Raw genomic sequence first — 13,871 nt, forward strand, 5'->3', positions numbered from 1 at the left:
CTATATGTTACTGAGAGATTATTATAAAGCATGGAAAGTTCTTGTGACTCGAGGAAAGAACTGTCTGGGAACTGGAAAGTGCTGTGAAAGCCAGGGATATATTAGGGTGGGAGGTGGTGGCACTGTGGGAGAGGGCGATGACCAGAAAGGCCATTTGATCCAAGACTCACAGTCACAAAAGGCCGTGAATGGTGACTTTGGAGTTTTATCTCTAAGTGAGTTATGCATAGAGTCAGTGAGGTTTGGGTGAGTCCCAAAACATTTATTTTGAAATGTAAACAGTTACAATACAACCTAATGCCTGTCACTCAGTTTTGGCATACATCTTTAATTTTTAATATCCTGAGAGCACCTTTTGAATTTATTCAAATATTTTTGCAATGCCCGGGGTCTCTCTCCTGACCTGCTGGAGCCTTGTCAGGTGCTAGCTGGAAGCAGTAGTTACTGGTTAAGCAGTGGTGCTGGGGGCCTGGCATGGCTCTGGGGGAGCTAGAATGAAGGGTAGCACTTTATTAAGGAAAACCCCAAACCCAACACACACACACACACACACACACACACACCCCCTAAGAATCTGAGGGCAGAGACCACTTTTTAAAAAACCACCTTTATTATGAGTCTAAAGTCATAATTAAGTGTTAAGTATTAAAGTCACAGGGAGCCAATGCCCTATTGACCAGAACGGCTGGTGGGATTGGTGGGCAGTGGGAGGCTGAGAGGAGGGGAATGTGCTGGGGTGAAGAACGCACTGGGGTGGCCGCTGGGAGGTGGGTGGATGTTGAAGGTTAGCTCTGGTTGTAGGGATTGGTGGGGATCCAAAAGCTGCTGTCTGAGGGTTGGTTATTCTACCACCTCTTTCGGCCAAGCCTGGTGGGAGTAAACCTAGCATCGGCTCTCATCACGACAAGGTCTGCAGATCTTACCTCTCCAGCGTCAGTCTGGAGCTGTGCTTTGGCATGGGGCAGTGTGAGCACAAACTCATCAGCCACACATGACTGCATCTCTCTCAGCTCCAGGTGCATAACAAATACATGGGACTTAAGAGAGACCTGACTGTGTCTGTGAGAACACCACGACTTGGGGTCTTCTCTTTCATTTTGGACTAGATCTGGAAGCAACTGGGACTGGTGGCGAGCCATGTCCCTCTGCACACCCTCGGTGGGTGAACGCTGGAGCTGGTGCTCAGCAGCAGAATAATAGTAGGGTGAATAATCTCACGATAGAGAGCGAATCTCTATTGTGAGGAAAACTTCCCCTTTCTGGTTCTAAGGAAAGGAATTTGCTTTATCTCTCCCACTGAGCAGAGTGTGGCCCCACTTCAGTGCGTGGCCTATCGGTGTCCTGTGAGGTCGGCTGCTAGGGATTTTCTCCTGGACAGGCCACATCCCCAGCAGTGACACGTCCCAAGCCCGGAAGGTGGGGGGCAAGGCTGAGGGAGGCAGGGCGTCCATTCCATGCAAGGGAGAGAGCGAGCCTTAAATCAGAGTAGGTGGGCCTGTCTGGAGCCTCCTGGGCGCCACGTGGAGGGGAGGCCAGGGTGCATGGATGGAGGAGCAGAAGAGCGGAGGACTCTGTGACATTGGGTCCGGGGGTGGACCAGAGCGCCCTGGGGAGGGAGAGGAAGCATGAAATGGACCAGCTTCCTCCTCCCCTCCCACTCATGTGCTGGGTCCTGTGGGAGGCTGGAGGGAGAGAATGGGCAGCAGCCATTAGTGTCAGGGTCATCCCTTTCCGGTGTCTTTCACTGAAAATTAAGGTGGGGAGAAGGAAGCAAAAGGAAAGCTTGGAAAGAAAAAGCCTTTCCACAACAAAGATAGGATTTTCTCTGAATCAAATGGCAAAATAAAATCTCTCCTGTGGCTCTGTGCGTACTCTGCCTATACTCACCTGACAAACTTCATCCTGGGATGATGATGGTATTTGGTGAGGTTTTTCTGCTGGGATGAATTCGCACCTTTGAAGGGAATCATGTTCCAATCCAGAGTAAACTAGAGCCGCTGTCTACATTTCTGCTTACAACCATAAAGCACAAATAGTATGAACCTGAAGGCACTGTAGAGCTTGTGGGAGGCTGAATGATAGTACTCTAAACGCGTCCACACCCTAAGCCCCACCACCTATGATTATGTTACCTTCTATGGCAAAGGGATTTTGCTGATGTGGTTAAGTTAAGGATTTTCAGGGGGCAGATTATCTCGGATTATTTGATTGTGCCCCAAATATACTCATGAGGGTCCTTATTAGAGGAAGACAAGAGGGCCAGAGGAAGAGGGAGGCCACATGATGATAGACGCAGGAGAAAAAGCCATGTGTTGGGGACAGCAGTCCAGGGATGACAACCACTAGAGGCCAGAAAAAATAAGAAAATGATTTTCCCCTGGACCTTCCCTAAGGAATCAGCCTCGCCAACAACTTGATCTTACCCCTCTGAGACCTGTGTTGGATTTCTGACGCCCAGAACTGGAAGAGAGTTAATTTGCCTTGTATTAAAGCCACCGTTTGTGGGGATTTGTTACAGCAACAATAGGAAGCTAATACAGACCTTAGCCCTGTTTTGACAGATAAAGAGACTGAAGTCCATGCGCAGTCAATATTTAATTTTGACTTCGTTAATTCATAAGTTATTATGGAAAGGGAATGACTTTTCTCCAGTTTCTATAAGACACAGAGGTATTTTTCTTTTCTTTTCTTTTCTTTTTTTCCTGTTATTGTCCAGCAGACCAGAGCTGGGCACCTTAGAAGTTTTACATTTATGGGGTCTGATTGCTAAATTGATCCTATCAGTCCAATTAGTGTATGCTACCACACACAGACCCAGGGAAAGGCCCCCAGGACCAAAAATCCATCTCTGTAAGGGGAGGGCAGGGAAAGCCAGAGGAAAGAGGCTGTCCACCCCAGTCTGGTGATTAACAGAGTTTATTAAGGGACATTCACATGCGAGGAGCATCTTGGGCAGCTGCAAGATGACCCGGATCCCCATATTGCTTGGCAGGTGCCAAAGAATTATCTAGGGCAAAAAAGGGAATTGTCACAGGTTCTAGCAGGTGAATGCTGCCAGGTATGGAAGTTACTTTACATGTGTGACCAGGTCAGGACAACCAGGAACCAGCATGTAGCGGGAGGCAGGGGATGGGTCCTGACTTATGTCACAATGAACATCAATTATAACCAGACGGTCTCGAAGGGGCATATATGGTAAGTAACCTCTCTTCTGGGTCCAGCTTGCTGGTCAGGCAGCAGTCACGTCACAAAGTGTCTCCTCCACGATATATTTTCTTGAATCAAAATGGAGGATCCTGATCTGATGCAAGTAAATGAATTTATGAAGATAATAAGACAGGATGTTCCATGAAACCAGGGACAAATAGTGTCCATTATAATACCTAACATACTGGCCAACACATGCTCTCCCTCTCTCCTCCAAGCTCCCTCTTCACCTTCCTGATCCTCTGGCCTCCACATCAAAGAAGGAAAAATGGTCGGAATCTTGCCACAAAGGTTTTCGGTAGATGCTGTTGATTTCTGAACCAGAACAGACTTTGGAAAGGCCTCCTGGGTCTAAAAAGTGAAGACTCATTGCTTCAATCCTTGCAGTAAACATCCTGGGTGACTTTCACCTCAAACCTCAAAGGATTTCGAGATCCTTTGGCACGTTCTGTGCCTTGTCTATTTCCCATCAGTTGGTGGAGAAATTGAACCAAATGTGCTGGCGATGGTGAGAACAGGACTGTATAGGCCGTGGGGAGCGGAGGGGTATCGGGCAGGTAGCCATTGTCGTGTGAGTACAACCACAGACTTGGGGATTTTTGGCTGACTGTTGGGTGTGAGGCATTCCGTCTTGAAAGGACTATTCAAGCAATTCTTGTAGCTTCGTGATGGAGTTTTCCAACAGCAAGATGTGAGGTTATGTAAATTCCTCTTTATAGATCACAAGATCAGCAGTTATGCTTTAGCACGGCCAAAGGCAGATTGCATGATTTCACTTCCTCTCTGGCTATATTAAGTTGTGGGCTGCCCTGTGCTGTTTAATAGCTAGGATCCCAAGTGAGGCAGGTCAGTTGAGACCGATGCGCTTGATGTCTTCGATCACCGGGAGGGTGATTGCTTATTCTCATGCCCTTCATCCTGGGATGATGATGGTATTTGGTGAGGTTTTTCTGCTGGGATGAATTCACACCTTTGAAACCGACTTAGTTTGACCCCGAATTTACAGCTCAGTCTTTACTCTTACCACGTCAACGTTATGGGACAGAAACGAACATTGCCCCTCAACTGGTCCTCAGAAAAAGAATAAACACGGAAAATGTAGCGTTTACCCCTTGCCCAACTAACTCCATTTTGGGGGTATTCCCAGCTCCCATGAGAACACTATTGATCTTTAATTGTTATATACATCATTAAATTAATACAGCTTCCTCACGCGTGGTCCCCCTAGGTGCCTGTACCTCAGTTTGCTTTCTTAACCGGATGATGGATTTGAACATCTCTAAGTTTCCATCTAGCTTCAACACTGGATTTTTCTCAGATTTCATTTATCAAGTCTGAGTCATGACCTCCGAGAGTTGCCTTTCTTGTTAGCAAAAGGATAAAACCAGGGCCGGTGGGTCCTTTTGACTTGGAGCCATTTGTTCTGGATATGAAATTCCTAAGATTTCTCTAACAGAGTTTCTGCATCTGGCTTTTCATCTGGAAGAATCTTAATATCTGAATAAATCAGATAGGAAGTCTCATGAAGGTTAGTAACATAGATTTTTAAAGGACATTTTGAAAAGTATTCTTTCCTTCTATCCACCAACAGGGGGATCTCTATTACACCTCTGCCTAAACTATGTCACACGTCCCAACATGTAGGCAAGAGAACTCGGGGACCCACAGGGTTGAAGTTATGGCCCCATGCCTCCTTGGAGCTGGCCAAGCCCTTCCCTGGCCCCCATGGCTTCCTGTCCATGTCAAAGAGGGCACTGGACTACAAGCTTTTTAAAGCCTCATCTAGGCTGGACAGCAGGGCTTTGAATCAGTGATGTGGGGAAGCAGGGCTGAAGTTGGCCCTGTGTGTCTGTGGTACAAGCTCCTGTGGCCCTTTCTAACCCGATAGGGGTGACTTGTGACAGGAAGAGAGGCGTCATTCATGCTACCTTTGGGTCTGTTAGGGGAGGTTAGGTGACATATATTTTGTACAGACATGACTTAAGACCGAATTTTCATTTCATAGTACAAACTATTCAGTTAGGTAAATTCCACAAACTGTAATAAAGGTTTGGAAAATCACCCTTTTCTTTCACTTAACAATTAAAAATCGTTTAAGACTGGGAGCTGGGGATTCATGAGCTTAACCTTCCTTTGATCCCAGAAAGGTGCCAAAGAGAGAAAACAGCCACTATCCCACTGAATAAAAACCGACAGGCCCTCTTCCCTCATGTTGGGGCAAAGTACACACCATTTATAACCATCTCTCAGCTGGAAGGATGTAAGTCTTAGCGAGTCACAAAAAAATTGGGAAACTTACACAGAGTTTCCTTGGCCACTTCCCCATCTGAGAGATCACATACCCAGCACTATAGCCCGGGGTGCTCCCCCGTGAGAGGGAAAAGGTGTGTCCATCGCCACCCAGTTGGAGAGAGTGACACAAACCAGATTAGGAAATCCCTGGAGATCGAGGATATAAATCCCTGTCCCAACGCGGAGCTTCCACTGAGGTGAAAGTCAGGCCTGGCAGCCCTCCCCAGAGACAAGCAACAAGGTGAAAAAAAATGCACGGCTGTAGGTAAGAGGCACGTGAGAGGGAGGGAGAGGGAGAAGGGGAGAGAAGGAGAGAGAGAGAAGTGGGAGTCAGAATCCCTGGGTTCCATTTCTAGATGAGACCTTAGGCAGCTGTCCCGATGTCTCTGGACCTCAGGTGCCTCCTCTGGGTGACCATGCTCATCACAGTGACCTTCTTCACCTGTGTGAAGGTGATCTTGACTTTTTAGGGCTTCAGTTTCTCTACGTGTCACAAAAGGAGCTGGACCAGAGGGTTTCTGGGGACCTTCTGTGAGCCAAAGTGACAGGCAGTGAGAGGCCACGAATGCTGCCAATAGGGCTCCACCTTCTGAAGGGCTGTGCCCGTGAGACACACATCGACTAGAGGCTTTTGCCTTGGAGGAGTCCTGTGGTTTTCTCTTGAGGCATGCAATGCTTTCTTTTGTGAAGTGAGTGTACTTTTCTAACGCTGAGCTCCTGGTGCTGGCCAAGCACCAGCACTCACTGTGATCTTGGAGAAGGGGCGGGGCAGGGGGTGGGGTGGTGGGGGGGTGGGGGGGGTGGGGGGGGGAGGGGAGGGGGGGCGTGAGCCTGGGGCTAAAGGGACTGGTTACTTCTTTCTAGCTGTATGATGTTACTTAAAGAGAGTTAGCCTGTCTTTCAAATATTCTGTACTCCACTGAATAAGGAGTACCATTTGAGCAGAGGTCATCTCCCCAGTGACCACGAGCTTGTCGGTAACAAATGATCAGTATGTGTTAAGCTTATCTTTATCCCTTGCTTCGTTTTCTTTTAAAGAACTCTTTTAAAGAATTTTTTCTTTAAAAGAAAAAATTAGTTTTACCCTCATTTATAATTAAGTAAAACACACAATTTATTTTTACCAGTTCGGTGCCTCAATTTCCCCATCTGCACACAGTGACCTTGACAAGGGGAGGGTCACAGGGTGGAGGGGAGCATACGTGAAGCTGAATCAAGGAAAGCACTTAGAGTCAAGCTTGACACACGGTGGGTGCTGCCTACATGTTTGCTCTTGCCGCTAGCCATTCTCCCTCTTGAACCCCGCTTTCCTCTTCTTGCCCCAGCTCCCTCAGGAGTCCTCTTCCCCCTGGTGCCAGCTCTGCCTTTACTGTGATGCAAGCTTGGCCAAGTTTCCTCAGCTCTGAGATTCCTCTTCTGTAAACTGAGGCAGTTGAGTGGCTCCAGTCCCTCCTAGCAGCTCAGAGTACGAGGTGGAACGCCGCGGGTCCCCTTCCCATCGCCACTGAGCTCGCTCTTTCCCTGGCCTGTTTCAGCACGGCCCTCCCATGAGGGCAGTGGGCTCCTTTCCATCAGCTTGTTGTGATATTCCCACTCGCACAATAGAGGGAGCCCTTCCCTCAAACCTGAACAGTCTTGTCTGTTCTGTTTTCCACTTTTTTTTAGCCTCTTTGGTTATCCTAAAAGGCAAGAAAGATGTCTCTGCCCCATTTGTTCCCGGTTGGCCTGGGAGCAGCTTCCCTGCTCTGACAGCAGGCCTTGCCCTCAACACGGTCCCTCTGCCCTGGCGCTGGGAGAGTAGAGTTGCTTCTAGCCACACGACAGCTGAAGTAGTTCAAGGAGCCCAGATTCCAGCTGTCTTTTTATGTTATCGACACCTGCCTTCTACATGGGGACACTTGATCGTGACGGTGCCTTCAGCCAGTGGTTCTCAAACTTGAACCCGCCATGGCACCCATCACCTGAAAGGTTTACTAAAGCATGAGGCTAATTCAGTAGGTGGGTGTGCGGGACGGGGGGAACTTGCACTTCTGATAAGTTTCAGGTGATGCTGCTGCTGCTGGTCCGGGGACCACAATTTGGGAATCAATTTGGGAATCCTTAGGAGGTCAGAGGAGGTATCATGTCCAGTGGCAAAACTACGAGTGAGTTATTTCAGGACAAGAATCTTTGGGGGCCGTTTTCAAAACAGAACTCAAAGAGACCTTCTGGGCTGCACCAGTGCTAGAGGGGGTGAGGTCTTAGATAAGGTTATTCTATCTAACAGATGGAGACGTAGGCACAGCAGGAATGAGTGAGTCCATCCATGTCGGAAACTTGACCTCAGTCTCCCATCGATTTTGTTCTCTGCCCAAGAAGGAGTGTTGCTTACAGGAGGAGGGAAGAGGTAGCAAAAACATGAAAGCGACATGGGAGTTTCTGTGGCCAGCTGATGGGTTGAAGCCAGTGGGGCTGCAAGAAAAGTTGTGACGTGTCGATGTTGATTCTTTAGCCTCTCAGAGTCCCTGCTCCAGGGGTTCTCAGCCCTGGCTGAGCATTAGAATCATGGGGGTGGGGGAGCTTTTAAAAATCTCAGTACCTGGGACCAATTACATCAGAAAGCTCGGGGTTGGAGCCCAGGCATCAGCTGTTGTTAAAGCTTCCCAGGATATTTCGATGGATAACCAAGGCTGAAATCCACTAGCCTGTTCCACCTCTTGCCCTCCTCACTGTCCTACCCTTCATAAACTACTCAGAGACTTACTTCTCCTTTCAAAACCTGTGTTTTGATGATTCTCATCAGATAAATGGGTATTTGACTCACCAACTAGCACAATCAGGAAAGAAGTCTGAGTATCTGCATTAAACTCAATCCAAATGTTTCTGAAGCATGCTTTAATTTAGTTGAAACCTCTGTTTCATGTATCATAAATAATTTATTAAACAAGAGGAAGTGAATGATGATGGCACTTGATTTGGGGGCAAAGAGCCCAGTTTAAAACCTGGATATTATCTTCGTGCGTGACTTAGGAACATAACTTCATGTTCCGGATGTTAGTTTCATTCATCAGATGAAATGGGATGGATTAGAGAGCAAGTTTCTTTGCTATTTTTAAGACTCTCTGGCAAGTATTTATGTCATCTAAATTTTTCATTAAATGTCAAGAGGAAATTTAAGAATCCTTGGAATTAATTGGAGATTGCACACCTAAGTGCATTCAGTAAGTCAAGGGTTGGGAACTGCCGGGCCATGGACCGGTACCAGTCCATGGCCTGTTAGGAACCAGGTCGCACAGTGGGAGGTGAGTGGCAGGCGAATGAGCGAAGCTTCATCTGTATTTGCAGCCGCTCCCCAGCATTAGCATCACCGCCTCAGCTCTACCTCCGTTCCTCAGGCATTAGATTCTCATAGGAGCACCGGTCCCTAAAGCCAAAAAGGTTGAGAACAGCTGCAGTAAGTCAAATCGGTGAGGCTGAAAGTGAGAGGGCCTGTGGCCAACTGGGATGAGCTTGTCCCTGGGAAAAGACATTCAGTGAAAAATCACACCAACACTTTGGTTGAATGATGCACATTCACAAGTTGAGTTGGCCTGTGATTCTCATTTTGTGAGCTTTGACAGCTTGTGACAATATGATCCTATAACCCTAAGTTAAAGGGACAAGGATCAAATCCTGGCCCCACCATTCTTATCTGTGTTTCCATACAGGAGTTATTTAATTTCTGCAAGTTTCAAAAACAAAAATAATAGTATGTGGTTCATAAAATGTTGGGAAAATTAAAAGAAATAATACATTTCAAACCTTTGCTTATTGCCTGGTACATGGTGGATGTTCAGTAAGTGTTAGCTATTATCACCATCTTCAGTATCCTTGTCATTGTCATCATCATCTTTGATATCATGACCATCGTCATCAGACTATGAGATTCTGACAGCAAAATTTCAGAAACCACTCTGAGAGGGTTGGGGTGATCAGGGCACATGGATTTAGTATTGTGTGTGCTCTCACTCCATGCAGGTACCAGCCTACTTTACTGAAGAAGAAGCTAGTTTTAGTGATCAGTGCTTCTCAAATCTCCTAAGAGTCTTGTTAATATGCAGATGATTCTGACTCCCTAGGTCTGAGGAGGGGCCTGAGAATTTGCATTTCTCACAAGCGATGTCCATGCTGGTGGTCCATGGGCTGTGCTTTGAGTAGCAATACTTTAGAATATTTGGGCAAAGGTTTTCTTGTTTGGGAGCAAGGAAGATGTTAATTGAGGCTTTGGAGGGAGCCTAAATTTTTTAGCACTAATGTTCATCAGGACGTTTTCATAAAGGCCTGTGGTAGGCAGAATTCTAAGATGACTGCCACCCATTCGTGCCCTTGTCTAAGCCCCTCCCCTCGAATGAGGGCGGGATAGATGAATATGATGGGGTGTCATTCCCATGATAGGTTACCTTACACGGAAGACAAAGGCGAAGGAATTTTGCAGATGTAATTTAGGTCCCCAACAGATTGACTCGAAGTTTATCAAAAGGAAGACCATTCTGGGCGTGTCTGACACAACCAGTGAGCTCTTTAAAAGAAGGTCTAGGGCCCAGAGAGATGTGAAGCCACACCTAATGTCTTCTTTCAGCCTCGAGGATACAAACTGTCATGTCGTGGAGAGGGCCGTGGGGCAGGAAATGCTGGGTGGCGTCTGGTTGCTGAGAGTGGCCTTGGCTGACAGCCAGCAAGAAAGTGGGGACCTCAGTTGTACAATAATAAATAACTGAATTCTGCCAATAGCCACTTGCACTTCGCTAGCTACCTGTGAGACCCTGAGCAGAGACTTCATCCCAGCCGAGGCAGACGTTCAACCCACAGCAGATAAGCTAATAAATGGGTGTTGTGGCAGTTTGCTACGTAGCCATAGAAAGTGAACATAATATCCTAATTCTTCTCTTTGACTGCTGTGCGTGCCAGTCTAAGTTATACTGCAACTAAAACCTTGCAGTAGCTTAGTATAACACGAGGATATTTTGCTCATGCTGCATCATCGTCATTGGTCAGCTGCATCAGACCGTGATGGCTCGACACAGCCATTTGAGGTCATTTTCAAAAGAGAACTTACAGAGACCATCTGGTAGGCTCAGACTGTTTTTGAACAGGTGCATGGGTGGGAAATAAGTGTTTCTTCTGTTTAATGGTAGGAGAAACAGACATTCAGGAACTCGTGAGTGGATCCACGGATGGAATTAGGATGGCTTGACCATCCTAACTGGCCACTATTGATAAACAAGGGCTCAGGAGAAGAAAGGGCTGGGGAGGTAGGGCCCCAGAAGAGAAATGGGTAGCCCAAGAGTGACCCATGTCCTTCCTGCTTCCTTTTCATGGCTACGACCAGTCACGTGGTCAAGCCTAACTTTAAGGATGCAGAGAAGAGAAATCTTGTGTGAACCACAAAGTAGAAAAGTTCCGGATATTGCTGGACACGAGTCTCTCTACCACATCATGTTGCTCAGTAGATCAGTTGAAATGGCAGGGAGAGAAAGCAGGATTCTCACCACCAGGGAATAAGCTGGCTGAGCATCAAAAAGCTGAGCGAAGCCACAGAGGACGAATGAGTGAACCCAAAAGTTGCCCCCAGCCCCAGGGTAGAGGAAAGGGTTTCTTGGTGAGACTTTTTGGGAAATCCAATAAGTCTGGGCTGTCTTCTGGGTTTTTTTTTTCAGCAAAGGATTTTCCCACACAGTCTATGTGAAAATCACATGGTTTTAATTTTTCTTCTTCTTTTTCTTTTTTTTGTGCTTGCTTGACTTTTATCTGCTGTCGTGGCCATGCTGGACACAGGGCTGGAAAAAGCTGCCACCTTCAGTGACCTTCAGAGGTCAGGCCATTTCAGGTGGGCACACTTTTCTGGAAAGTGGAAGATGATCTCCTAGCATAAAAACAAAATCCCATCTGTTTTGATAATGAAACAATTTTGGAAGGAAATATTTCGGAACTATACGTAGCATGGTGAAAATTTATAATCATTGCAGGTCAATGCCACAGAAAAGTACCCTTAACTCTTCTAATGAGAGCTTCATCTATCTCCTGAGGCCACTTTTCATTAGGAAAAAGGAATTAAACCAACCAGTACATGTTATCCCATCTCAGCGGGCTCGACTCTGACTCTCGGTTTTAGTCATCCTATTTTGGGTAGATGCTCAGAGTTTCTCACCTCACCATCTTCTTCTAGCCAGGAAGGCTAGAAGGAAGGGAAGCTGTGTCCCCAGGGCATGCGATGTGGAGGGTAGCTAGTCCATATCTACTAGCGTGCGGGTCTTCACTGGCTTCCATGAGCTGTCCCCGGACCTGGCTGATGTGGTGTCCTCCTGAATCTACTAATGAGGTCTGTGGCTGGGAAAACCCACAGTTTTGTCTTTCAGCTGAATCAGAGTTGATGCTGTGGCTGATGTGGCTGATGTGGCCCTGATGTGCCTCTCGCTGACTCCACAGGTCCTCTGTGTTTTGGCTGTGTCCTCATTTCTTCTCTGGCTTTGGTTGGCTACCTGTGTAGGTGACATCAAAATATTTATTGATGAGCAAGGCATGAGCACCAACCAGTCGGCATGGTTGCTGCACTATCTGTTGCCGGAACACGGGGATCGTGGGGGAGCATCAGGAAAGCCAAGGTCGAGAGGGTGGAGGGCTTGGGCCTTTAGTAAGTGGTTATTCACCAGCTGGTAAGGACATGTTTCCACAGCTGATCCTTAGGGGCCGAGTATCCTGCAGTCTCAGCTCTAGGTCACCTTGCCCTTCATCATGGCCGCCCCACATTGGCCCAGATATCAGTTTATGTCCCATTCTCTACTGGCAGCACAGGGGGTCACGTGGCTATTTTTCCCACTGGCGAAGAACTGAGGTGAGCAGGAAACCATCACTAGTTCCCTCTATCGAAGAACAAGAGCCTGGAGGCCACTCTCTAAACAGAACTCATAGAGACCGTCTACTACCTACCGTCTACTACCTACCGTCTCTACCTAAACACACCATGCCATTGTTTCCATCCTTTCCTAGCACCTCATCTGGGTCGGTGCTCCTTATTTTTTACTGCACTGGGATTCTTGGAGGGACCCACTTTGAAAGCAGAGCAAAAATGCCTCTGCTGTCAGCTTCCCCCTCTCTTCTACCTTTCATCTCTTGGCACTGAGATTTTGAAGCCAGAAGAGGGAGCAGAATCTGCCTGCTTTCATCTGTGGCTGTCCTCCCTTCACCCTGGAGCCCCCAAAGCTTTTTCTTCTACTTCCCTTTCCCCCCAGATAGGAACTTCCCCAATGTCATATCTACTTCTTTCCCTCCTTTCTGAGGATGCCTTTGCTCTCCCCCTTTCCTGGGGCCATGGTGGCAGAAGCATCAGAGATAGCAAGAGGGGAAACACATGAGAAGGTAATTATAATATTATCCTCATCACATATGCTATGCGCTATCCTCTTCTAGGGAAAGAGGGCTCTCAACAAAATTTAAACTGTTCTTCGTGGTTCAGGGGACTCATAAACATCAACTGTTTCCTGCTGTGATACCCTGAAATCTTCAGTAGGCCACAGTGAGGTGGAGGGGATCATTTGTGACTGCTCTGAAGGCCCTGATTGCTGTAGTTTTTGGTTCTTGCATCTGTTTTAGTAGTTTCTCTGTTTCCCCTGTTACTGGGTGATCAGCCACCACCTCTTTCTCTGTGCGTTGTCTTCCACCAGGCCTCCCTCCTTCTAATTTGCTACCTCAAATCTGCTTTGGATTGAGCATTTCTAGTCACCCACCGTTGCCTAACAAACTGCCCCGGAAGTTAGTGGTTTAAAACAAACATTTTATTCTAACTCACATATTCTGTAGCCCATGAATATGAGAGGGGCTCAGCTGGGTGATTCTTCTGCTCCATGGGGTTCAGTTGAATTCAAACAGTGGTTCATAGCTGGCAAGTCTAAGATGGCTTTACTCACATGGCTGGTGACTTTGAGGGGATTCCTGTGAGGATGTGCACAGCTGAAAATATCAACCTGCTCCCTTACACCTGACCTCCCTGGCAAGGTGGTCTCAGGGGGAGTTGGACCCTTTACATGGTGGCTGGCTTCTCCCCAACCAAGCCTCTCATGGAAACCAGGCAGAAGCTGCATGGCACTTTCTGACTTAGCCTTAAAGTTCACCCAGCATCATTCTGTTGTTGGACTCGAGTCACAGGCGGGCCCACATTCAAGGGAGGTGAGCTGGACTCCACCTTTTGATGATGGAATGTCACGGTCACACAATTGAGAACCATGTGGGATGAGAGATGTTGTTGTGGCATCTTTAGAAGAGTCTTGAGCTCTGGCTCTGCCATTTGCTGGCTGGGGCACTTAAGCAAGCGAGTGGACTCAATTCAGTGGTTATCTGATTAAGCCTCTGGCTTGATG

General features: G+C 47.3%; 1 protein-coding gene across 1 annotated transcript in view; it reads left to right on the forward strand.

Moving 5' to 3' along the window:
- The first annotated feature begins 5,631 nt into the window (after window positions 1–5,631).
- Window positions 5,632–13,871, forward strand: part of IL1R2 (interleukin 1 receptor type 2) — a 29,333-nt gene continuing 21,093 nt past the window's right edge. Inside the window, exon 1 of the mRNA XM_039840096.1 lies at window positions 5,632–5,764. Coding sequence (XP_039696030.1) covers window positions 5,751–5,764 — 14 coding nt within the window. The 5' untranslated portion in view covers window positions 5,632–5,750. The remainder of the gene's footprint in view (window positions 5,765–13,871) is intronic.

This window comes from Pteropus medius, unplaced genomic scaffold (assembly GCF_902729225.1).
Source record: "Pteropus medius unplaced genomic scaffold, Ma_sr-lr_union100, whole genome shotgun sequence".
Lineage (NCBI taxonomy): Eukaryota > Metazoa > Chordata > Mammalia > Chiroptera > Pteropodidae > Pteropus > Pteropus medius.